A 26,707-nucleotide genomic window follows, 5' to 3' on the forward strand; every position below is an offset into this window, starting at 1 on the left:
CCATTTGTTGACAATACTTCACCACCATAATGGTTTCACTTGCATTCAAAAAACTGTAATGGATGAGACCGGTCACAGACCACCAAACAGTCAGCATGACCTTTTGGTGCAATTCTGGCTTTGGAAAGTATTGTTGAGTTGGTCAGCATCTAACCTCTGAGCGTAGCATCGCTGGTTGTCATAAAGCACCCACTTTTCATCACAAGTCACAACCTAATCGAAAAATGGGTCATTTTTGTTGCATAAAAATGAAAGATGGCACTTTGTAACAGCGATTTTTTGATTGTCATTCAATTTGTGAGGCACCCACTTATCAAATTTTTTTGTCTTTCCAATCTCTCTCAAGTGGTTTGGAAATTGTCATACATGTTATGTCTAATTCAGAAGCAAGTTTTCAAACAGTTGTGAATGGATTGGCTTTGAATAAGGTTCTTAATTGATCATTTTCAACATTCGATGGCCAACCATTATGCGTATCGAGTCTTGTCAGCGCCACAAAATTTCTTAAACCACTATTGTGCTGTGTATTCAATAGTGATCCCTGGGCCAATACTTCATTGATATCATGAGCTGTTCCAGCAGCTTTTTGGCCTAGATTGAATTGAAATATAAAATTGTGCACATTTGTTTTTTTTTTCCATCTTGTATTCAACGCTTTGAAAAGACAATTATTTTAAAAGATTGTAATTTAAATGACTGGATAGAGTGAAAAACACTCTTTAAAATGATATATATAAAATAACAAAAACTTATTTAAAAATTCATTATTTGAAATCAAAATTGAAAATTCTGCAAGAACTTTCTTCTCAACCTAATATTACTATATATATATATATATATATAACCTAATATATTATTAAAAAAAATATAGATATATATTTTTTTTTATCTAAAAATATTCTACCCTTCCATTTTGCCCTTATATATTGTACACACTAGTAATTACTTTTGACCATTTTATCCTATTCCTTTATTCTCATTTTATATCTAAAACTCAGTAAGCCATTTTTTTCTCTATTTGCATTTCGTATAATTCTGACCTTTCTCCTCTTCTGATGAGAAGCATTTAGCTTCAAAATTCCATGGCCTAAAGAAGTTTTTTTCTTAATTTTCCCTTTAACTTTTTCTTATTGTTCTGATGATATAATAAAGTTATATATAACTTTTATTCCTCATTTTTTATTTAAGATTATATATATACATATATATAATTTAAAGGAATAAAATGCAAAGCAAAACATCTTACCTGTTGACGGAAATTTTCTAGCTTCATGTCATTGACCTCATTTTTCTCTGTCATTTCTTTAAGAAAACCTTCCATTTCAGCAACTCTTTTGTCAGCTGTTTCAAGAAGATCAGCTATATAAGGGTCTGGATTTTCTGTCACAGGAAGACGGTCAGGTTCTTTGGGTGGTACCAAATAATCAATCTCCATACGTTGACGACGAAATGGAATATTCTTCTTCCTTCCTCCTAACAAAAACAAAACAGGGCAGTCATTTTTAAGTGATACTTCTATATAATAAAGTCAAACTGATCTGATTCTTTATTGTTGCCATTGATACATTCTTTCCTACAAAATCAATATTTCATTCTGATTTTTGAGAATCTTACTATCATGTTCTTCAGAATAATCAAATGTAATTCAATTGAACTGGGTTTGATTTAGTTTGAAAGAGTAATCATATTTAAAAAAAAAAAAAAAAAAAAAAAGGATGTTTTAAATTCGTCCTTGCATAGTTGCTTGAAACAAAAAAATAATTTAATAATTGTTTTTAATTTAAACGATGCACTGTTTAGCGTACACTTTAAATTAAAACAAAAGCAAATTGCATTTAATTATTACACTTTCATCTCATCCTATAAACAGGATAATCTGACATTATTGTTAACTTTCCAGAAAGACTAAAAAAAAACAAAAAAAGCAATAATCTCATATTCTTATGAAAGTATAATTATTTTATAAATCTGCATACGATAAACATTACAATGAAGTTACAAATTTATATTTAAAAATCAATGTGTTATGCGAGTTTTAAAGACCTGATTAATTATAGAGGAAAATTACATCTAGACAGTATAGTATGAAAAATATGAGATTTCAATGGCTTAGCTAAATTAAGAGAATGGATGACAGTTCTTTAATTAGTAGATGCAGAACAGGTAACAGGTCTATAGCAACCCCCACTCTCCCTAATGGTTTACATCTACTTGTGCAGCTGCCATTGCAGCATGCATACCACAGATTTAACTGACATAAGTCCAGTACAAACAGACAAAAGTTTATAGAAGCTAGAAATAATTGTAAGAAAGAAATAGTGACAACTAAGAGAGAAAAACTGAAACCACCAGAAAATGCATCGAAGTACAGAAATTAGAAACCCGTGATTTCTGGAAAATCTACAACAGTGTAGTAAATAATGGGCATTCAACAATTTCCCACTATCCAATAAACATGGGGTTGTTTGCATGGCTACCGAGAAGGTTAACATACTTGCCAGTAAGTTTGCCTCAAACTCCACATTGGACCCAGCAAACTACTCCCTCCCTAACTTTCCTTTGTGGACAGATGCCACACTAGATGATCTGAAAATCACTCCTTCTCAAGTACATGTTATCATAAAAAACCTAGACACCTCAAAAGCATGTGCACCCAATCTCATCCCGGCTGTGCTACTAAAAAATTGCTCCGCTGAGGTTGCTCCAATTCTCTCCAAACTATACAACAAATGCCTTAATGAATCTTGCTTTCCTGACTGCTGGAAAATTGCTTCTGCAGTACCAGTTTACAAGAATTTTGCCGAAAGAACTGACTCATTAAATTATACCCTCATTAGTCTTCTCCCACTTTTTGCTAAACAACAATATGGATTTAGACAAGCTCGTTCTATAGCAAATATCCTTACTGTAATCTCTGAACATATATACCAAAAACTAGATAAAGCAGGTGAGGGTAGAGCGGTAGCCTTCAATATATCTAAGGCTTTTGAGAGGGTTTGGCCAAGGCTACTGAGATAGAAGGCCAGTGAATCTGAGAGCATGACTAGCAGTGTCAGAAATAGCGAATAATTCCACCCCATCTTTCCAAGCTTATAACTCCTCGAAAAATGCAATTCAAGCCCTAATTTTTTTTTTTCAATTAAAGGAGCAAGGACCAAGATTTCATTAAAAAAACAAAAAAAAAACAAAAAAAAACGTGTTTTTTTTTAAAAAGGTTTTAAACTTCGGACTTTACAGGTAAATTTCTAAAAGAACACTATGTTTTTTTTTTTTTTAAATTTGAATATATTATGTATTGACCTTTTCTCTTCAATTTGTGAGTAAATAATTATGTACTTATCGGGGTCTAAATTAATTATTATTAGACATTTACAAAATGGGAGGCGTGAATTATTTGACCCCCTGTCTTTCCAAGCTTATAACTCCTCGAAAAATGTAATTCAAGCCCTAATTTTTTTTTTCAATTAAAGGAGCAAGGACCAAGGTTCCATTAAAAAAAAAAAAAAAGAAAAAACAAATAACGTGGTTTAAAAAAAAGGTTTTAAACTTCAAACTTTACAGGTAAAATTCTAAAAGAACACTATGTTTTTTTTTTTTAAATTTGAATATATTATGTATTGACCTTTTCTCTTCAATTTGTGAGTAAATTAATTATTTACTTTCGGGTGACTAAATTAATTATTTACTTTTTAATAGACACTTAAAAATTGGGATGGGGGGGGGGTTCGTGAATTTAAAAAAAAAAACGTTTGTCTAAAATATTATATTCGATTTATTGGAAAGAACATAAAATTTCACATTGACCCTGAAAATATCGTAAAAATAGAATCAATAGAAAAATTTTGATAGATTTTTAAAGTTTAAAAATTGAAAAATATTGAGTTCGGAAAATTCATTACTGTTTAAAAAAAAAAAAAAAATATTTCTATTACTTTTAAAACAACTTTAATAGTTTATTTTGGAAGTATAATCCATAAAGAAAATAAATAACCCACTTTTAACAGAGAAATTCCGAAATTTTTATATTGTATTCGCAGTTTCGTGTTAGGGGTGTCAAAAATTCCTACAAAAATTCTGATACTGCTAGAGCATGACGTCATTACCAGAGCGAGATGTAGGATCAGTAGCCATTCCATCTACAGTTTTTTTAGTTTGCTGTCCAACATGGTTTATTCTTGTGTGGTCCCAAATTGTCAATAAATTTATCCAAAAGGCCCCAAAGTACATATATTTTCTTTTCCTAAAAAGAAGGAGCAAGTCTCTATTTGGATATGTGCCATTAGAAGGTGTTGTGGAGATGCCCACTAATTAACATAGGTGGGTGAGTGAGATATATAAAGGTATCAATCACCAATACCGAGGGAGTTCTGCAACGACCACCAAATAGGCAAGACACCTATGTTGCCTCCAGTAAAACATGCAACACGCCATCTGCCGGAATATCTACAACTGAAGTATATCTGAAGATATGTAAATATGTATATAACTTTTCTGCCTAATATATTATTGTTATACCTTTACTTCCAGTGTTCTTGTTAATTATTTGTGCAGATACAACAGTGGCGACGGGAATTCGAAAAAAGACTTACGCAGAATAAAATCCACTATTAAACACAACAGTGGCGACGGGAATTCGAAAAAAGACTTACGCACGATAAAATCCACTATTAAACACAACAGTGGCGACGGGAATTCGAAAAAAGACTTACGCACGATAAAATCTACTATTAAACACAACAGTGGCGATGGGAATTCGAAAAAAGACTTACGCACGATAAAATCCACTATTAAACACAACAGTGGCGTCGAAAATTCAAAAAAAGACTTACGCAGGATAAAATCCACTACTAAACTCAACAGTGGTGTACGAAAAATACTTACTCGAGAAAGATTGAAAAAAAAAAAAAAAAAAAAAAAAACGTACTTGAAGAAAAAAAAAAAAAAATTTACTGTTGAACACAACAGGTAACATCAAGGATTTTGAAAAAGATTTACTCGGGAATTCACTGTTAGATATAGCAACAGTATTCAAAAAATAATTTACGTGGAAAGTTATCATTGTCGAAAAAAAAAAAAGAAAAAAAAAGAAAAACAAATGAAATTAACTACAAAATTGTCGAACGAGATATTCGAACACTGGATACTTGAAAGCAAAATACCAATAACCATTTCAAAGTGACTACAAAAGTCAAAGAAAAAAAGGTGTTTTCACTAGTAAACCGTGAACTAATTTATGCAAATTGTCTTGAAGGAGAAAAGTGATATTTTTTTTCAGCTGTACCAAAAAAGAATTTTTTTTTAAAAAGAATTCTTGTATGTAATCAAAACTTCTTCCCGGATTAAGTGGAAAAAATAAAATATTTTTTTTTTATCCCTCAATAGAAAAAGGGAAAAAGAACGGTTCAACGCAAAAAATAATATATCGATAGAATTCGGTTGACACAAAAAAAACGAACCTAAAAACGGTTGTTCATAGTTATGGTAAAAAGTGAATTAATAAAATAGACTGATTTTTCTAATCTTTGAAAAAAAAAAAAACAAGATGGAGGAATTTGGTACAATAATGACACAGTTCATGCAAGATCAGCAGATCCTACAAAAAGAACAACAAGTGCTACACGCAGAAAGAGACAAAAGACAAAATGAACGACTCATAAAATGCCTAGAAAGGCAGGAAGAAAGGTTCGCGCAGATGCAACTTGAACAGAAAGAACTGTTAGAAAGATTAACAGCTAATTCCATACAAGAAAGTAATACAACCTTCTCCAACGCAACAATTGTTAACAGCATAGATGTGTTCACATACCTACCGGAAGAGGATAAAACTTTTGATGCATACTTCAAGAGGTATGAAGATATTTTCGAAACAGACTGCGAAAACTGGCCAAATGGAAAGAAAGTAAGTCTATTACTTCGAAAACTTGGTACCAGTGAACATTGCAAATTTGTTGATTTCATATTGCCAAGGAGAACGAATCAGTTAGATTTTGTTGAGACCGTAAAGCTTCTTAAGGAGTTATTCGGACCAAACATGTCTCTTTTCCACAAGAGATGGTCATGTATGAATCTTAAGAAAGCTGATGAGCAGGACTACCTGACATACGCGTCAGTAGTAAACAAAAACTGCGGCAACTTCAAATTATCGGAACTCACGATGGACGATTTGCACAGGGTCTAGTATCTACAAAAAATTCAGAAATCCGAAGACGCATTCTCTCAAAATTAGAGACAGAACAAGGCCTGACATTGCAGAAATTAGCAGAAGATTTCCAAAGGGCAGTATCACTAAAAAAAGATTCCAGGGATATAGAAGAAGCAGGAGTGGCGTACATTAGGAAGATTAAAAACACTTTCAGAAACTCAAGACAAAGAAATTTTGAGACTAGTCAAAATTAAAAAAAATACTCAAATTATAATAACTACAGAAAACGAAATTCCGATAATAATCAGAGGAATTATAAAAAGAAAGTATCAGATAATAATTGCAGAAGATGTGATGAAAAACATTCGCAAAAGGATTGTCCTTACAAAAATATCAGGTGCTACAATTGCGATAAAGTTGGACATAAGAGTGTTTGCTGCAGAACAAAAAATAGAGTACACCAAATAAGAACAAACGACAAAGGGAAAAATAATTTACGAAAATATGTATCAGTAAATATTTTCAACAAACAAATGAAATTTCAGCTTGACTTTGGATTGGATTTGTCGTTAATAAACGTCAACACTTGGAAAAAGCTGGGTAAACCGACTCTTCAAAAGTCAAGTAAAGGTGCACGAACAGTGACAGGAGACGAAATAAAATTCGAAGGAGAGGTCATCCTGCCCATTAATTTTAATGGCACGCCGAAGAAATTGAAAATCTTTGTAATTAAAGAAAGCCAGAACTTATTAGGAACTGACTAGACTGAAAATTCAATCTTTGGGATAAACCAATGAACGCTTTTTGTAGAAAAATAACCAGTTGCACCCCAACATCAGAAAATATTAAAAACGATCTAAAAAAGAAATTCCCAGAAATATTTACTACTGGACTGGGAAGATGCAATAAATTCAAGGTTTCGTTCGAGCTAAAAAAGGATGCAACACCGGTGTTTAAGAAAAAAACGGAACGTACCATTCGCCGGTTTACACAAAATAGCAAGCTAAATAGACTAAAAAAAACAGGTATCTTATTGAAAATTGAAACTAGCGTTGGGGCAGCCCCTACGGCGTACATAAAAAAAGTCAAACAAATTCGAGTCGGGCCTAAACGATGAATTAAAAGACCACTACTATCCTTTACCAAGCCCTGAGGAGATATTTGCCAGATTAAATAGTGGCAAAATTTTTTCAAAAATAGATTTGTCCATCGCCTATTTACAAATTCCATTGGGAGAAGAATGTTCAAAGATATTATGCATTAACATGCACAAAGGGTTGTTCAAATACAACCGTCTACCCTTCGGGATCAAAGTCGCGCCGGCGATTTTCCAACAAGCAATGGATACAATGCTGAATGGAATAGATTGTGCTTGTGCATACCTGGATGACATAATCATCAGGAGCGCGTCCATAAGGGAACACCAAGAGCATCTAAAAGAAGTATTCACAAGAATAAATGAATACGGATTCAAGGTGAAAGAAAACAAATGCAAATTTTGTTTAGACGAAATCAAATATTTAGGACAAATAATAAATAAAGACGGTCGATGCCCAGACCCAGAAAGATCGACAACAATTAAAAACATGCCGGCACCACATAACGTGACGACTCTATAGAGTTTCTTAGGTCTCGCAAACTACTACCAAGTATTTATCAAAGGAATGCATGATCTAAGAGAAAATGATGAAAAAACGCAAAGCATATTTTCCGTATGCAATGATGTTTTATTATATAGTGAAAGAGTTGTTATCCCGAAAACCTTGCAGAAAAAGATCTTACGTGATTTTCATACAGGACACTCGGGTATAAATAGGATGAAGGCACTTATGCAGAGTTACATTTACTGCCGTAACATGGATGTGGATATAGCACTAACAGTAAACAAGTGTAAAGGTTGTACGTTAGCCACAAAGGCACCATCGATAGTCCATAAACCTTGGAAAAAAACTGACCATCCATGGCCATGCATTCATATAGACTTTGCTGGACCGACCGAAGGACAATACTACCTAATTGTAGTAAATAGTTTTTCCAGATGGCCTGAAGTAAAGCGTTTCAAGAACCCAACGACAAATAACACAATAAGTTTTCTGCATGAAATATTTGCACATTTTGGTGTGCCAGACATTATAGTCCAAGATAACGGAACACAATTTACATCAAGTGATTTCAAGGACTTTTGTGACACTTTTCAGGTAAAACATATAACTACACCACTGTTCCATCCTAGATCAAATGGATTAGCGGAAAGGTTTGTAGACACAATAAAGTGTGCACATATTTAATTAGAACTGTATTCAAGTACTTTCATTTTGATAACGTTGTTAACATAAATTAAAGAAACAATACTATTTATTGATAATACAGTAAATATTATGCTGACATTTTTAACTTTTTATTTTCTTATGAAGCTAAAAATTTAATTTAATTTTGTTTTAGTTTTTAAAATTATAAACAAATAATTTTTACATGAGAATGTTTTTCAAAGTGTTTTCTTGATCATAAATAAAACCTTTCATTGGGTATGTCCACATACTTTAAAGCTATATATATTTTTTGAAAGAGAAGTCATGTTGAAAATCAAAATATGGAACATGCAGTTGTTGTTAAAGTTAGCTGGGAACGTTATACTTTAAACATAGTTGTTTCCTTTTTGAATTATAAACAAATAATTTTTACATGAGAATGTTTTTCAAAGTGTTCTCTTAATAATAAATGAAACCTTTCATTGAGTATGTCCAAATATTTTAAAGTGACATGTGTTTTTTGGAAGAGATGTCATGTCTTGAAAATGAGAATATGGAACATGTGGTTGTCGGAAAAAATGTTTTAGCTGTAGACGTTGAAATATATTTAAATGTGTTAAAATTTTGTTTGTTTCTGTGTTACAACATTTAAGCATGAAATAATTTATGTTACTAAAATTATAATTGTCAAAGAAATACTCCATTCTTTCGAAGAAAGTTAAAAAAAAAAAATTTTTAATTAAATGTTCGATATGAGCTAAAAAAAAAAAAAAGGTGCATTAAATTTTAGTTAATAGAACAAGAAAGGGACACAAAATGGGTATTTTTTAACAATGTCCAACAAAACACAAACGAAAAATAACAACAAATAAAAAATAAATGTTCCTATGTACTTGCCTCCCCACGAGTTAGACACAAGGTCGGTTTTTAATGTGGGAAAATCTAGCTCCCTATTACATATGTGTGCCGATCATATCTCGTATGGTCTAGGGATTTATCAGCACCCACATGTAATAAAATTAAAACAAAAGAAAAAGATTTAACGAAAAAGAAATTTATTTAAAAATAAATTAACAAGAAAAAACAAAAGAAAAGATTACCATGTTTGAAGGGCGACAACTCGCTAATAAATTGTCTCCCTTAGATCATAAAGATCGTAATTCTTAATGTATTGTTTTGAAATGTTTTGTTTAGTGTATTTTTATATGTATATGTGTTTCAGTCAACAAACTCAAAGAATAATTAAAAACTTTACCAGAATCCAGACAGTCAGTTCTTCAGTGAGGTTTTTGTTTTTACGGCCTTATGTGGAAGCCGGAATTCGGATGTTGGTTGCCTCTTTTTACATCCCAAAATATGTCACAAACTTGTTTTTACGGCCTTATGTGGAAGCCGGAATTCGGACGTTGGTTGCCTCTTTTTGCAACCCAAAATATGTCACGAACTGACTTTACCCACCAATAGCGTTTCTTCTTATATGAGTTTTAAAAGGAACTTCCTGGAACCTTCTAGAGACTCCAAAAAAGAACAAAAAGGCGTTCTACGCCTTTTTATATTTATAGACGCCGATTATCATTTATTTTATGAATAACGACATTCTAGAAACGTCTTTATGTTTTAATTAATATATCAATAAACATATTTATATATTATAAGAAATCTTTATATATTTCTTAATCCAATCATAGGAGAGAATATGTTCTCATATGACACTCCCCCCCCACTTCAAGGTAAAAGTTTTGATATCTAGATATCAAAACTTTTAATTTCACAAGGCTGGCTATGGTCTGGTACCTGAAAAAATGAATGTGAAAGCAAACAAAGAAAATGTCAATATCAATAAATATACAAGGTACTGAAAGTTTTTAGTCAATGTTCGTTCTTCTTCTTTTTGTAAGTGAGAAATATGGATAATAGTATTACAATAGATGAATATGTATTTGTACAGTTTGTTAATTTGTATAATTTTTGTGTTAGATATGTGTGTGAATTTATTTTATTTTTTAATGGTTTTGTTTTTTTTGTGTGTGAAAAGAAACAAGGTTATGCTCTAGATAGAGCATCGGCGATAATGTTGTCGCTACCTTTTATATGTTCGATTATAATATTGTACTCTTGTAAAAGAAGAGTCCATCTCATTAGTCTTTGGTTCTTATTAATTATTTTGTTTAGGAAAGTCAGTGGGTTGTGATCAGTGCGAACTAAAACAGGCTGCACAGTCACATTAATGTAAAAGTCAAAATGCTGTATAGCTGATAGTAAGGCCAAGCACTCTTTTTCAATGGTGGAATAATTTTTTTGGTAGACATTGAATTTTTTGGAAAAATAACCAATAGCTTTTTCAAAGCCATGCTCATCTTCTTGAGTGAGAATTCTACCCATAGCCACATCACTGGCATCAACCTGTAATTTAAATTGTTTGGTGTAATCCGGTGTTGATAAGGCTGGACTTTCAATAAGAGTTGATTTTATATTATTGAAAGCATTATGGCAGGAATCAGTCTAATTATATTTTGTAGCCTTTTTTAAAAGATTGGTGAGTGGACTTGCTATTGTGGAAAAGTTTTTGCAGAATCTCCTATAAAATCCTGCCATACCTAGAAATCTCATAAGTTGTTTTTTATTGGTTGGGGCAGGGTATTTTTTAATAGCGTCCATTTTTGCTGAGATGGGTTTCACTTGTCCCTGACCCACAATATGCCCCAAGTATTCGACTTTTGCCTGGCAGAAATCAGTTTTGTTGAGATTGATACACAGGTTGTTAGTTTGTAATTTTCTGAAAAATTGGGTTAAAATTTTTAAATGTTCCTCCCATGTATTGCTGTGAACGATCACATCGTCGATATAAACCTCACATCCGTCAAGATCCTATAATATGGAATGCATCATTCTTTGAAAAATTGCTGGTGCATTTTTCATTTCGAACGGCATAACCTTGTATTGGTACAAACCATCTGGTGTGACGAATGTGGAAATATGTTTGGCTTCATTGGTTAAAGGTATTTGCCAATAACCTTTCATCAAGTCAAATTTGCTGACATATTTTGATTTTCCAATTGAATCTATACAATCAGCAATTCTAGGAATTGGATAAGCATCAGTCTTGCTGATTTCATTGACTTTACGAAAGTCTGTGACAAATCTGTAACTTCCATCGGGTTTAGGCACGAGGATGCATGGTGAACTCCACTCACTGTTGCTTGGTTCTATAATGTCGTTTTCCAGCATATATTCAATTTCTTTTCTTAGACTTTGGAGCTTGATGGGATTTAGTCGGTAGAAATGTTGTTTTATGGGCTTTGCATTGCCCACAACGACATTATGTATTGCTGCTGTAGTTTTCCTAGGAACATCTGGAAAAAGATCTTTGAATCTATTGACCAAAGCACATACATCTTTTCTGTTTTCATAAGATAAATGTATAAGTTTGTTGTTTAGATTGTGTAGGATTTCAGAGTTGTTTAATTTACTGTAATGACCTATTTCTTTTTCTTTAAGAAAAGTTTTTTCCGTGTCTGAAGGTGTTTTGCTTGTGTCAATATCTGAAATAGTTTTCAAAGTAAAAACTGACCGTGTTGTTGCTGCAGCATTTCTACTTAAGTAAGGTTTTAACATGTTGATGTGGCATAACCTATTTTTCTTTCTCCTATCTGGGGTGTGTATAATGTAATTTACATCATTAATTTTTTCTTTTATGACATATGGTCCAAAATATTTTGCCTGTAAACAATTAGATGGAATTGGTAAGAATACTAGTACTTTATCTCCTATTTGGAAAGTACGGTGTTTACTGTTTTTATCGTATCTAGTTTTCATTCTAGCCTGAGAATTTTGTAAGTTTTCTTGTGCTAATGTGAAAGCCAATGGAAGTGCCTTACTTTTTAAAAGACATAGTTCGTTATCGTTTTGTTGTTCTTTTATAAGATTATTTTGTAATTCTCCTGTGGTGTTTCAATTACGTACAATGCTGATATCTAAATGTTTATTTTTATTATTTAATTTTTCTAGGTCGTGCGCTATAAATGTTTCGTTTAATTTTAATAAAGTGTCTTGTAATGAAGTGTTGTGGTTTTCTAGCAGTTGTTTATTTTTTCTAGCTCAAGTGAGTACACATTTTGGATATAAGTTGTTATCTTCTTCATTTGTGTCTGTTAAATCTATATTATCTGTAATTATCGGATTTGTTATAACTTTACCGTTTGCTAGCTCATTCCCTAAGATTAAGGAGACACCTTTTACTGGTAGGGTGGGAAGAACCCCAACTACAACAAAACCGTTTATGTAGCTAGATTGTAAATATATTTTATGTAGAGGTATTTTTGTAGAATTTAAGTCGATACCTTGTAATAGGACGTATTCTCCCGTGAAGGTAGAATTGGATAGATGTCAAATGTCTTTTTGTAAAAGTGTCTCTTAGGATTTGTATAGGAGTAGTGTTTTTAATGTCACCTGTGGAAACGCAGCCATCGGATAAGAATGGTTTATAAGTTTGCATGATCGAATCTGTATTATTTTTAAATTCATTTGAACTCTGGAGAGATGAGTGAGGGAAAAAATTGATTTTTCTTGTGTTTGCGAATGCGTGGGGTTTGTAGTTTCTATTGGACTCGTTATCTCTTTTTCTTATTCTGCATTCAGATATCAGGTGATTGCGTCTACCACAGTAAGTACATTTAACTATAGAATCAGTTGGGAAAGGGTTTTGTCTGTTATGAATGTTATTATTGCGAGAAAAATTATGAGTTTGAGACCTTATTGAGGATTTATTATAAGAGTAACCATCTAAATACTTATGGGACAGGTTTGTTTTTTCGTAACATTTTCGTAAAGTTACCTTATGAATATCTGCGAGTATCGCAGCGTCATTTATGTTTGTAATATCTTTTTCATCTAGGTACAATTGTGTGTCTTTGTCGACACATCTGCTAAATTCCTCTAATAATAATAATAGTTGTGTTAATTTCTCAAAGTCGCCATTTACCTTTTTTGCTCTAAGCCATCGATGAAATAAGTCCGTTTTTTGTCTGGCGAATTCAACGAAAGTTTGATTTTCAAATTTTTTAAAATTCCTGAATTTTAACCTGTACTCTTCTGGAATCAATTCGTACGCAGTTAGTATGACAGTTTTAATAGTTTCATAATCTGAGGAATCCTCGTTGTCTAATGCAGAATATATATCGGCAGCTCGTCCCCTTAGTCCCGATTGTAAAAGTGCTGGCCAATTTTCATACGGCCATCCTAACGTTGTTGCTATTTTTTCAAAATGAGGGAAATATTTCTCTACTCTTGCTTCATTAAAATGTGGTACGAGTTTTATATATCGTCCTACGTCGAAGGATGAATTAATTGGTGAGGAATTTATGTTTCTGGATTGCAATTCCAGCTTCATTTTTTCTAATTCTATTCTTTGCAATTCCATTCTTTCAGTACTTTCTATTTCTAATTTTTTAACTTCTAATTGTAACCGTAGAATACAGTCCTGTATTTTTGAACTATGAGGGTCTAACAAATTTATTTCTATGAGTTTTGCCTCGATTATATTTTCCATTTCAGCTTTATTCATATTCGGATTTATATCCAATTCGAAATAATCAGCGATATCTAATAGTTCGGATTTTTTTAACTTAAAGGAGTCTTCTTTTATTGTTTTGGAACCTAAAAAATTTTCTACCGAGAAAGGCATTTTATGTTATAATTTAATATTTTATATTTAATTAATTTTTTTTTTTTTTTAACCGAATATGGAACGCTGTTTCCTTATGTTAACAACTATTTTGAATAATGTAGTTATTTCCGATAGATTATGTTGGAAAAAAAATTTGAAAGCGTCTGAGTTTCCGATAGTATTTTTGTCTGTTTTTATTTTATTTTATTTTTTTTTTATTTTATTTATTTATTTTTTTTTTATTACGTAATCACTTCGATATAAATTTAACATATCTATATGTTATATTGTTTGTTAATTTTATTTTTAATTTTTATTTTTTTATTTTTTGTGCATTTGTTTGACACGGTGTAAAATTTTTATTTTTTTATTTTTATAATATAGTTATCTCCCTTGCATTTGTTTATAAAATAGTACAATGTCATTCAGTAGACATTTTAATTTTTTTTTTATGAAGGCTAGCGTCTTTTTGGCCAGATTGTTTTATTTTTATATTTGAAATATTTTCAAATGTTATTTACTTTGTTATTTATCTAAAATTACGTAAGCAAATCAATTTTTTTTTTGTTATTGTATATAAATCTATATATATGTATATATTTTTGTTGTTTTATTTAGTTTAATTTTATTATTTTTTTAATTTCTTAATGACATTAGGTAGACATTTTTTATTTTATTGTTTTTTTTTTGAATAGCGCACAGCTAATAATAAATATTATGTCATTATCTCAATAAAGAAAGAAAGAACGAATCTTTTTATTATTATTTAGTTTGGTATAAATTTTCCTTTTGTATATATATTCATCGGTAGGTAGTTGACTAACTTAATAAATAGATTTTTTTTTTTTTGTTATTTTTTTTTCTTTTACGAGCCCCCATTTATTACATATGTGTGCCGATCATAGCTCGTATGGTCTAGGGATTTATCAGCACCCACATGTAATAAAATTAAAACAAAAGAAAAAGATTTAACGAAAAAGAAATTTATTTAAAAATAAATTAACAAGAAAAAACAAAAGAAAAGATTACCATGTTTGAAGGGCGACAACTCGCTAATAAATTGTCTCCCTTAGATCATAAAGATCGTAATTCTTAATGTATTGTTTTGAAATGTTTTGTTTAGTGTATTTTTATATGTATATGTGTTTCGGTCAACAAACTCAAAGAATAAATAAAAACTTTACCAGAATCCAGACAGCCAGTTCTTCAGTGAGGTTTTTGTTTTTATGGCCTTATGTGGAAGCCGGAATTCGGACGTTGGTTGCCTCTTTTTGCATCCCAAAATATGTCACAAACTTGTTTTTACGGCCTTATGTGGAAGCCGGAATTCGGACGTTGGTTGCCTCTTTTTGCATCCCAAAATATGTCACGAACTGACTTTACCCACCAATAGCGTTTCTTTTTATATGAGTTTTAAAAGGAACTTCCTGGAACCTTCTAGAGACTCAAAAAGGAACAAAAAGGCGTTCTACGCCTTTTTATATTTATAGACGCCAATTATCATTTATTTTTATGAATAACGACATTCTAGAAACGTCTTTATGTTTTAATTAATATATCAATAAACATATTTATATATTAAAAGAAATCTTTATATATTTCTTAATCCAATCATAGGAGAGAATATGTTCTCTTATGACACTCCCCAAAAAGAGGCACTGGATAGGAACAAAAATAAAATAAAAATTGTCTCAGTCATGAAGGACTTCTCCTTGACCAAGGACAGAAAAAATGAAGTGTAGCTTCAAAACAGATATTACACTGTGATCTTATCCCAAAGAAAAATGTTACCAAAGACAAGATAAATTACTATTCTTTCAACTGTGTTTTAACTTAGATTTTTCTTTATTTCAAAACAAAAGTGGTGTCAAGTATATTAGAATGAAAAAAATGACGATCCCCTTACGGTCATGTAGAACCTTGATAATCGCTCAAAAATCCAAAACTAAAGAAAATGAAGAAATGTTAGTTTTAAAAAGTGGGAGATCATCATGGCCCCCATTTTTTGGGGGGGGGTTCTTCTGACAGTATCTTTCCACCCTCAAGAAGTCCTTTAAAATTACCACTATCACAGATTTTTGGATGTGCTAGAAAATGAAAATAACATTTAAAATTCCAGGAAACAAGTAGTTTCCCAGATATGAATCAGGAACAGATTCCCGAGTTTGACAAAATACACAAATAAACAAATATATAAGTCGTCATCTAAATAAGAACAATGAAACATACGCTCAGCAGTATATGATATATACATATCTGGTGAACGTGACTAGTCCACTCAAGCAAGGGTGAGTTTGAAAAATAAAAAGAAACTTGGCGTTACCACAGGTACACAAGGTAAGGGTCAATTACAACTAGATGATCACACAGCACGAAAAAGAAAAAAGAAAAAAATGCAAAACGAAATAAAACAATAATTAAGAAGGAAAAAGAGAAGCACTCACACATACGCAGTATTAAAGAAAAAAAATGAACACACACATACACACAATGGAACAAAAGTATACAAGAAAAATTAGAAAAAAGGCTGATATGCCGCAAAGAAAAAAAATATAATAAAAGTCTAAAAATCACACACAAAGAGAAATGTGTGTTTTTGTGAAACATGAAAATATATGATATTTATTGATAAAATTGTTTGTTTTTAAAAATATATGTACACATACACACAAGAAAATAAATTTGTGTCAGTAATGTTATTGTAAATGCGGGTCAAAGCAGATTTTGTTTAAAGTTCAAGTTGTCAATCATTTGTAGCAATTTTGTCGAAGGTACTTTTAAAATCTTGTGTTATTATAAAGTAGAATGAAATACGCTTAATGAAAATCAATTTTGTGTTCATAGTTGAACTTTTCGACTTTGTGTGTTTTAATTGTTTTGTTTTTGAAAAAGGACAATTTTAAATATATACTCTATATAGATACTTAAAAGAAAAAAGTAACTATGTTTTTTTTTCTCTGTATGTTCCAGTTATTTTTTAAAAACTTTTGTTGCTGTTTGTTACAAAAATTTTATTTTCAATGAAAAAGTAATAATTGTAAGTTTAGTGAAATCCAGTTAAATGTATTAATGATGTATTTTGTTTTGAAAATGTTACGTTGAACAAATATTGTAAACTGTCTTAAATGTATGTGTTATTGTATTTCACATCAGGACTTCAAAGTTTTAATTAAATATACATTAAAATCAAAAGAAACAAGTAATAGGAAAATAAGTAAAATATGAAACAATAATTTAGATGAATGGTTGGCTAAGAAATCAGTTAGAATTTTAGAGAGGGGACAAGATAAATTACGTAAACGGGTACTTTGAGAGTTTTTAGATGTGATAAGCCGAAGGAAAGAAATTTTTTTTTTTTACAATTGTTTTTTTTTTTTTCATGATGCCCATAACATTTTTCCCAAGAAGAGTAACTTGGTAAGGAGATGATAAGCACTAGAGGTGCCCCTAATTAGAAAAATACAGATGGGAACCTGTGATATTGTGTGCTTTTAAAGCATGCCGCATGTAATGGTTTCGAGCAGAGGATAAGTCTCGACACAATAAGTTAAAACTGCAGGCGTTGGAAGGATCCGAGAATCCTTACGAAAAAAAGGGCTATGATATATAAAAGGGCTATAGCATAATGAAGTGAGAGAAAAGTAAAATATACTGTAAGTACACAGGAAAATATAACCTATTTTTTTTAGAGATGCATGAATATGAGATATCTCTGCTGGATCTTGGAAGCTCTGATGAGAGAAAAGAAAAATCATAAAAAGCGGGCCATTAGATAGAATTTAGTGCGCAAATAGGGATTTTGGCGCAAAAGGTGTTAGTTAGTTAAGGCTTATATTTTCTAGGTCTTCATCAAGTTCCAAGGGTTCAAGCAAGGAAATCCGAGTGAATAAGTGGATGAAAGGTATATCTTAAACTTTGGAAGCCAACCACAAAGATAAATGAGCTTTGAGAATGTCCCAAAAAGATAGGTTAGTTACGAAATGAAAACAAAGCTCTAATTAATAGAACGATACGGAAGAAAGGATTAAGGACACATTTGGACGAAGAGTCGTCGATTTCGTAAAGAGGTAAAATGAGACCTCAGTTTACAGCATAAGGGTGACTGGATGAAGCAACTGACCTGAGTTATAGGAGGTACTACCCTACACCCAAAAGGAATATGCCAAGGAGATCAGATAGAGAGTCTGGTCTAAAAAATAAAATTATGAAGTCAGTTGGAAAAGGGCTGACTTGGAAAAAAAGTTTCGTTTTTGTTTTATGGTGTCTGATCTTTCTGAGCCAAGTGGTTATATAGAAAAAAAATGTACTAAAATTTAAAAATGCGGGCATTTTTTTTTTTGAAAAATGAGAGGAAGGGATGTTACATGATAAGGGCTGTTCCCTTTTCATGTAAGTAAAAAAAATAGGGAATTAGTTAAATGCAAATATGAAATAGGATAGTCAAGGATTCGAACTTGCGAAGCTAGATTTGGAATTGAGAATTCACATCATAAGTTAAAATAAACACAGAATGTTATTATAAATGGAATGTCCAGTAAATTGTTGATTCTGTTAAAATATTTAATAAATACAAATTTGGCTGGAAACTATTCACATTCTTAGAAAGAATGCATAATAAAATATGGGTTACAGAATTAGACAAGTAGGTTAAATTCCTTTGTAAAACAACAAAGAGAATGGGAAATTTTCTGGTCGTCAGAAATGGTTTCAAAAATGTGCAAATCGCGCATGTTGATAACATGCGAGTTATGATCACGTTGACCAGACATACATGTGATTTCTCGAAGTTAGTTAGGGGGAATCAGAATCAGTCAGTTAGGAGAAGCCAGAGAAGGTAGTCTAGGAAGCGAGAGGTTTTTAGAGATAACCATGTAAAACTTTAAATCCCTGAAATACAGAATCATTTCTGACCGGTCGAAGAATAAATGATCATCATATTTTTTATAACTGCCCTCTTTCTGTGTTCATCATTACAACAAGAAAGGTAACGTGTTTATATTATATGTACAACTGTCAAATGTAAATGTCAAACGCACTCGCTGTCTATCTATCTATATATCAAATCTCCTCTCATTGTGTAGTAACATGTACACTGTCTATTATATATATACAGAACTGTTTCTCTCTTTATATATACCCTGTTTATGTCTCCAATATGCTATCTCCACAAACATGAACATCTTAAGACATATGAACACTCAACACATGAACACTCCCAAGGCTGTCTCTATCACTCTAAGACTCTTACATCTTACAACATGAACAACAACAAATATATAAGTCGTAATCTAAATAAGAACAACGAAACATACTCACATATTTGGTACCTTCTATGATACCACCCATTACATAATAAATTAAATTAAAAAAATATTTCAGCACTAGTAACTTTTATTGTTTGTTTGTATTTAAATTATTTGTTTGATTTCAGTTTTTTTGTATTTTATCATTTGTTTTCATTATTAAAATTATTTATCATGTTTTCACTTTTAAATTCACTAGCAGAAGAGCTAGCTAATTTGCATATTCTTTTAAACATTCATTTTAATTAATTCCCTATTAGTTTCTTCGGTTTTCTTACGGGATGATCATCTTTAGTTAACTATTACGTGTAATTATACTAATGCAGATGTTCTACATGATTTATACTTGCATAATATTTGCGTAAAAAGTTTATAGTAAACACAAAAGTTTCCATATATATTATGTATACGTAAACATTTTTGTTTAAAAAATTTTGCCACCAAACTCCTCCTAGAGTTATTGGTTTACAGACATGAAACTTCATGTATAAGGTATTTGAATCCATGCGAAACTTTATATTTGGCTTTTAGCCCGGAAAAATCGGTGCAAAAGTATGAAAATTAAAAAAAAAAGAAATTTGCCAGGTGAAGGTCGAACGCCGTCATTACGAACGTATAACGTAGTAGCTCTTGGTTCATGTTTTAACTTTTAGCCTTGCAGTAAATATGTCTTCATGGCCCAGTCATTGGCAGCAGAGGCAAAAATAAGTCGCTAACTGAAGGTTTTTGTTTCGATTCTTGGTGGTGGCACACGAGTCTTAATTTTTTTAACTTTTTAAATCATTACTATATATTGCGTCCAATATAATCTATAATATAAATCTCACCTGTTTGTTTAAATGTATGTATATATATGTGTATGTTTGTCTGCCTAAAACTTTCAACAGGCAACGGATTTTCACGAGATCGGTATCGTTGTGAAGCCGACCCTTCGGACGACAAATACGGAAAAAATTGGCTAAAAACATTAATCACTTCACCCTCAACTAGGCGCTTTTTCACCGATGTTTTCAAAAGCCATCCTCTCTTTTTGATTGATTAGCCTTAATTTAAAATTACATCACTTCCAGTTTGGCGATAGGCAAAAGAGCAAAGACGTCACGTTTTTATTCATGTTCTTTTCCTCCTTTGCATTATGGGTTCGAGCCTGCCTGCCTACCACCACTTTTTTTTTTTTTAATCAACGCCGGGCACCCATGCTAATATATCTATAAAAGTGAACGTGTCTGTGTGTCTGTGTGTGTACATTTCCCTACGCAATAACTTTGTCACTTTTAAGTCTACAGACTCAAAATTTGATATACTGAGATTAGGGAAAATCTTTGTGATCGGTTTTCAGTCAGAAATTTGGCTGTTAAGGAGTCAAAGTTCAACGATTTGACTTTTGAGAACTCTACCAAACTCCTCCGACAATTCTGGGTCTAAACACTTGAAATTTTAGATATAGGTTCCCTGGACATGGATCTAACTTAATAACTTGATTTGAGCCCAAAACAATAAATTTTAAGGGATCATAATAGGGGTCAAAGTTTTAAAAAATTTAACCTCTGCGGTCTCTACCAAATTACTCAAGACAATTCCTGGTCTAAACATTTGAAATTTTACATAAAGGGTATTCAGAGATAGGGCAAGCTTTTTCATCGGTTTGGATCGAAAATTTTTAGTTACTGTTGTGGAGACGCCCACTAATTAGCATACGTGGGTGAACAAGATATAGATAAAGGTATCAAGTCAGCAAGACCGGGAAGCTGTGTTCGAACGCTGGATAGGCAAGACGCATGTGCCGGTTGCTCCATGAAAGACTTTAACACGCCCTCTGCCGGACAATCTTCCAACTGCAGTACAACCGCACCTTTGTAAATATATATTATCTTTTCGTCTTAATATATTTGTTTTACCTTTACTTTCTGCGTTCGTGTTGTTATTGATACAGCCACAGTGGTGACGGGATTTCGAAAAAAGATTTACGCGTGAGAAAATACATTATCAAACTCAACAGTGGTATTCGGGAAATACTTACTCGTCAAAGATTGAAAAAAAAAAAATTAACTCGGGAATTCAATGTTTAAAACGCAGCAAATACAAAATTGTCGAATGTGATATTCAAGCGCTGGATACTTGCAAAACACCAAGATTATTTTTTGTGACTACTTGAAAAGGAAATTCAAAACCCGGGACACTTAAAAAAACAACAAAAAAAAAAAGTGCCTACGAGAAAAAAAAAACTTGAAAGTTACAGTAACCCTTTCTGCAAAGTGCACACACACAAAAAAAAAGTGTTTCTCTAGGATACCATGAACTTATTAGGTAGACTGTTTTGAAAAAGTGATTTTTTTTTTCTCAGTGTACTAAGGAAATTTTTTTCTTTCTTGTATGTAATTAATGACGTAACAAAAGGAATCGGTTGTTCGTAGTTATTAAAGAAAGGAAATTGTAAAAGTGACTGATTTACTAATTCGAAAAACAAAATGGAGGATCTTATCAAGTTATTCGCGGAAATGCAAATGCGTCTACAAGAAAGAGACGAAGTACAGAAAAAAGAACTACAAGAAAGAGACGAAAGACAGAATGAACGGCTTCTTAAATGTATAGAGCAAATGCAACTTGATCAAAAAGATTTGTTGGAAAGATTAACGACTAATTCTGCACAGGAAAGCAATACGACTTTTTCCAACGCAACAATTGTGAATAGCATAGATGTGTTCACGTATCTACCGGAAGAGGATAAAACTTTTGAGGCATACTTCAAGAGGTATGAAGATATTTTCGAAACAGATTGCGAAAGCTGGTCAAACGCAAACAAAGTAAGTTTATTACTTCGAAAGCTTGGTACCAGTGAACATTGCAAATTTGTTGATTTCATATTGCCAAGGAGAACAAATCAGTTAGACTTCGCTGAGACCGTAAAACTTCTTAAGGAGTTATTCGGACCGAACAGGTCTCTTTTTCACAAGAGATGGTCGTGTATGAACCTTAAGAAAGCGGAGGAGCAGGACTACCTGACATATGTGTCAGTAGTGAATAAACACTGCCACAATTTTAAATTATCGGAACTTACGGTGGACGACTTCAAATGTTTAATTTTTGCACAGGGTCTAGTTTCTACAAAAAATTCAGAGATCCGAAGACGCGTTCTCTCAAAATTAGAGACAGAACAAGGTCTGACACAAGTTAGCAGAAGATTGTCAAAGGGCAGTATCACTAAAAAAAAGACTCCAGAGATATAGAAGAAGCAGGAGTGTCATACATAAGAAAGATTAAAAAGTCTGGCAGAAACGCAAGGCAAAGAAAGTGTGAGACTCGTCAAAATCCAAAAGATTACGCGAGTTATAAATACTCAAACTCTAATTACAGAAAACGAAATTACAATTCAAGTCAAAGGAACTATAGAAAATTGAGACCAAGTAATAATTGCGGAAGATGTGATGAAAAACATTAGGGAAAGGATTGTCCTTACAAAAATATCAGATGCTTCAATTGCAACAAAGTCGGACATAAGAGTATTTGTTGCGGAACAAAATATAGAGTACACCAAATGAGAACAAACGACAAAGAGAAAGACAATTTACAAAAATATGTGTTAGTTAATATTTTCGGCAAACAAATAAAATTTCAACTTGATTCTGGAGCAGATTTGTCGGTAATAAACGTTAGCACTTGGAAAAAACTGGATAAACCGACTCTTCAAAAGTCAAGTAAGGGTGCAAGAACGGTGACAGGAGACAAAATCAAATTCGAAGAAGTCGTCCTGCCCATTAATTCAAATGGCACAACGAAGAAATTGAAAATCTTCGTAATTAAAGAAAGCGAGAATTTATTAGGAACAGATTTTATTGAAAAATTCAACCTTTGGGATAAACTGATGAACGCTTTTTGTAAAAAAATAACCAGCTGCACCACAACGTCAGAAAATATTAAAAATGAACTAAAGAACGAATTCCCAGAAATATTTATAGTTAAAGTTTCGTTCGATCTAAAAAAGGATGCAACACCAGTATTTAAGAAAAAACGGAACGTGCCGTTCGCCGGATTAGACAAAATAGATAGCGAATTAGACAGACTTGAAAGAACGGGCATTTTATTGAAAATCGAAACTAGCGTTTGGGCAGCGCCTACAGTGTGCGTAAAGAAGAAATTGGAACAGATTCAAGTCTGCGGAGACTTTTCAACCGGGTTAAATAATATGCTACAAGATCACCATTACCCTTTACCAAGCCCGGAAGAGATTTTTGCCAAACTAAATGGTGGGAAAAGTTTTTCAAAAATAGATTTGTCTGATGCCTATTTGCAAATTCCGATAGAAGAAAAATGCTCAAAGATTTTATGCATTAACACACACAAAGGGTTATTCAAGTATTACTGATTAACGTTCGGGATAAAAGTCGCGCCGGTGATATTCCAGCAAGCAATGGACACAATGCTGAACAGTTTAGATTGTGCTTGTGCATACCTGGATGACATAATCATAAGGAGCGCATCCATAAGTGAACATATACAGCATTTAAAACAAGTGTTCACAAGAATAAACGAGTACAGATTCAAGGTGAAAGAAAACAAATGTGAGTTTTGTCTAGATGAAATCAAGTATTTAGGACAAATAATAAGTAAAGATGGTCGACGCCCTGATCCAGAAAGAGCGATAGCAATTAGGAACATGCCAGCACCACATAACGTGACGACATTACAGAACTTCTTAGGCCTTGCGAACTACTACCAAGTATTTATCAAAGGCATGCACGACCTAAGAGCTCTGCTGAATGAATTATTAAAGAAAGAAACACCATGGATATGGACAAAAGAATGTCAAGACTCATTTGAGGAAATTAAAAAGACTTTGACATCAGATTTATCCTTAACTTATTATGACCCAAAATTACAAATAATTGTTGCGAGTGACGTGAGCTCATATGGTATAGGAGCATGTATACAGCATATCATGCCAGATGGAACAAAGGAACCTATAGCGCACGCTTCAAGGACCCTAATTCCGTCAGAGAAGGCTTACTCCCAAATAGAAAAGGAAGCATTAAGCATTATTTTCGCGGTGAAAAATTCCACCGTTATCTGTACGAGAGACATTTTATACTGGAAACAGACCACAAGCCCCTAGTGACAATCTTCGGCTCAAAAAAGGGCTTACCAGTATATACGGTAAATCGGTTACTCCGTTGGGGTACGATCTTGCTAAATTATGATTTTCAAATAAAACATCTACGTTCGGAAAAAATAGATCATGCAGATGGATTGTCAAGGCTTATACCAAAAATGGAGGAAACCGTTGAAGAGTCAGTAATTGCAGCTATATGTTCCAATTATGAGGAAAAAAACATAGTGGCGAATATAATAAGAGAATTACCAGTCACGCTTACCGATATAAAAAGGGAGGCTGAAAATGACGACGTCATCAAAGACATAAAGAAAAAATTAAGGGAAAATGATGGAAAAACGCAAAGTATATTTTCCTTATGCAATGAGGTATTATTATATAGTGAAAGAGTGGTTGTACCGAAAACCTTGCAGAAAAAGATCTTACATGATTTTCATACAGGACACACGGGTATAAATAGGATGAAGACACTTATGAGGAGTTATGTTTACTGGCGTAATATGGATGTGGATATTGCATTAACAGTAAACAAATGTAAAGGTTGTGCGTTAGCCGCTAAGATAGTTCATAAACCTTGGAAAAAAACTGATCATCCATGGTCACGCATTCATCTAGACTTTGCTGGACTGATCGAGGGACAATACTACCTAATCATAGTAGATAGTTTTTCCAGATGGCTGGAAGTAAAGCGGGTCAAAAACCCAATGACAGATAACACAATAAGTTTTCTGCATGAAATATTTGCACGTTTTGGGGTACCAGACATTGTAGTCACAGATAACGGAACACAATTTACTTTAAGTTTTTTCAAGGATTTTTGTGTAATCGCTTCAGGTAAATCATATAACTACACCACCGTTCCATCCTAGATCAAATGGATTAGCGGAAAGGTTCATGGATATGATAAAGTGTGCCCTTAGAAAATCGATAGGGACACCGACGGATAAAGCATTACCACAGTTACTGCAAATATACAGGATAACTGAGAACCCAAATACACCGTCGAAATTATCGCCAGCAGAATTAGTGTTTGCGAGAAAAATAAAATCACCACTTGATAAATTAATATCAAAGCAAGCAGTCATATATAAAACAACACACACATCACGTAAAAGGTTTAAACCTGGTGATCAGGTATATTTTAAATGTTTTAAAAATAATATGTCATATTGGGAGTCGGGTACGGTAGATAAACGTATCGGCGGCTTGGTCTACATGATAAAAGGTCCAAAAGGTATACACAAAAGACACCAAAATCAATTGAGAAAATGGCATAGGAAGGACAACGAACATAACAAACCTGAGGAACAGGAAGATCCAATTGATATAGTATACGAAATGTTTAATATTGAACCACCACAGACCATGCCCGAACCGAGGAGATCGGGAAGGAAAAGAAAGGCTATAGACCCAATGATAATGAACACCAAAAGGAAAAGATATTGAAATCTACACGACTTCAAATCTTGGGAGGGAGGTGTTGTGGAGACGCCCACTAATTAGCATACATGGGTGAACAAGATATAAAGGTATCAAGTCAGCAAGACCGGGGAGCTGTGTTGGAACGCCGGATAGGCAAGACGCATGTGCCGGTTGCTCCATGAAAGACTTTAACACGCCCTCTGCCGGACAATCTTCCAACTGCAATACAACTGCACCTTTGTAAACGTATTATCTTTTCATCTTAATATATTTGTTTTACCTTTACTTTCTGCGTTCGTGTTGTTATTGATACAGACACAACAGTTACCAATATATAATGTGTGTATGTTTGCATGTCTGCCTAAAACTTTTGACAGAGGTGACAGATTTTACCAAGATTAGTATCGTTGAAAAGTTCAACCTTTCATACGACAAATATTGAAAAATTGGCTAAAAACATTAATATATTCACCTTCAACTAGGCACTTTTCTACAGGGAGGGGGGGTCGCTTTTTTCGCCGATATTTTTGAAAGATATCCTTTCCTTTCGATTGTCTAGCCTTAATTTAAACATAAGTCACTTCAGATTTGGCGGTGGTCGTAACCGCAAAGATGTCAGGTTTTTTTTCCCGTTCTTTTCCTCCTTCGCGGTACGGGTTTGAGCCTGTCTTCCTATTACCACTTCTTTTTTTTTTTGCTCAACATACACATTCAAACACTCTGGCAACGCCGGGCTGAAATGCTAGTTCTGTATAATTTTGTTAATACTTTACAGATTATGTGCTTATTACTATAGCCTATTCGATCATAGAGTTATTT

The 26,707-nt window shown here is 32.7% G+C and overlaps 1 protein-coding gene across 5 annotated transcripts in view; it reads right to left on the minus strand.

The window, feature by feature from the left end:
• LOC145259152 (centrosomal protein of 135 kDa-like) overlaps positions 1 to 26,707 on the minus strand; it is a 493,729-nt gene that overhangs the window by 351,251 nt on the left and 115,771 nt on the right. For all 5 annotated transcript variants that reach the window (XM_080116863.1, XM_080116866.1, XM_080116865.1 and 2 more), the window contains exon 4: positions 1,247 to 1,473. In XM_080116863.1, the coding sequence (XP_079972989.1) occupies positions 1,247 to 1,473 (227 nt within the window). The remainder of the gene's footprint in view (positions 1 to 1,246; positions 1,474 to 26,707) is intronic.

This window comes from Euprymna scolopes, chromosome 34 (genome assembly GCF_053919585.1).
Source record: "Euprymna scolopes isolate OS-2025 chromosome 34, ASM5391958v1, whole genome shotgun sequence".
NCBI classification, from domain to species: domain Eukaryota; kingdom Metazoa; phylum Mollusca; class Cephalopoda; order Sepiida; family Sepiolidae; genus Euprymna; species Euprymna scolopes.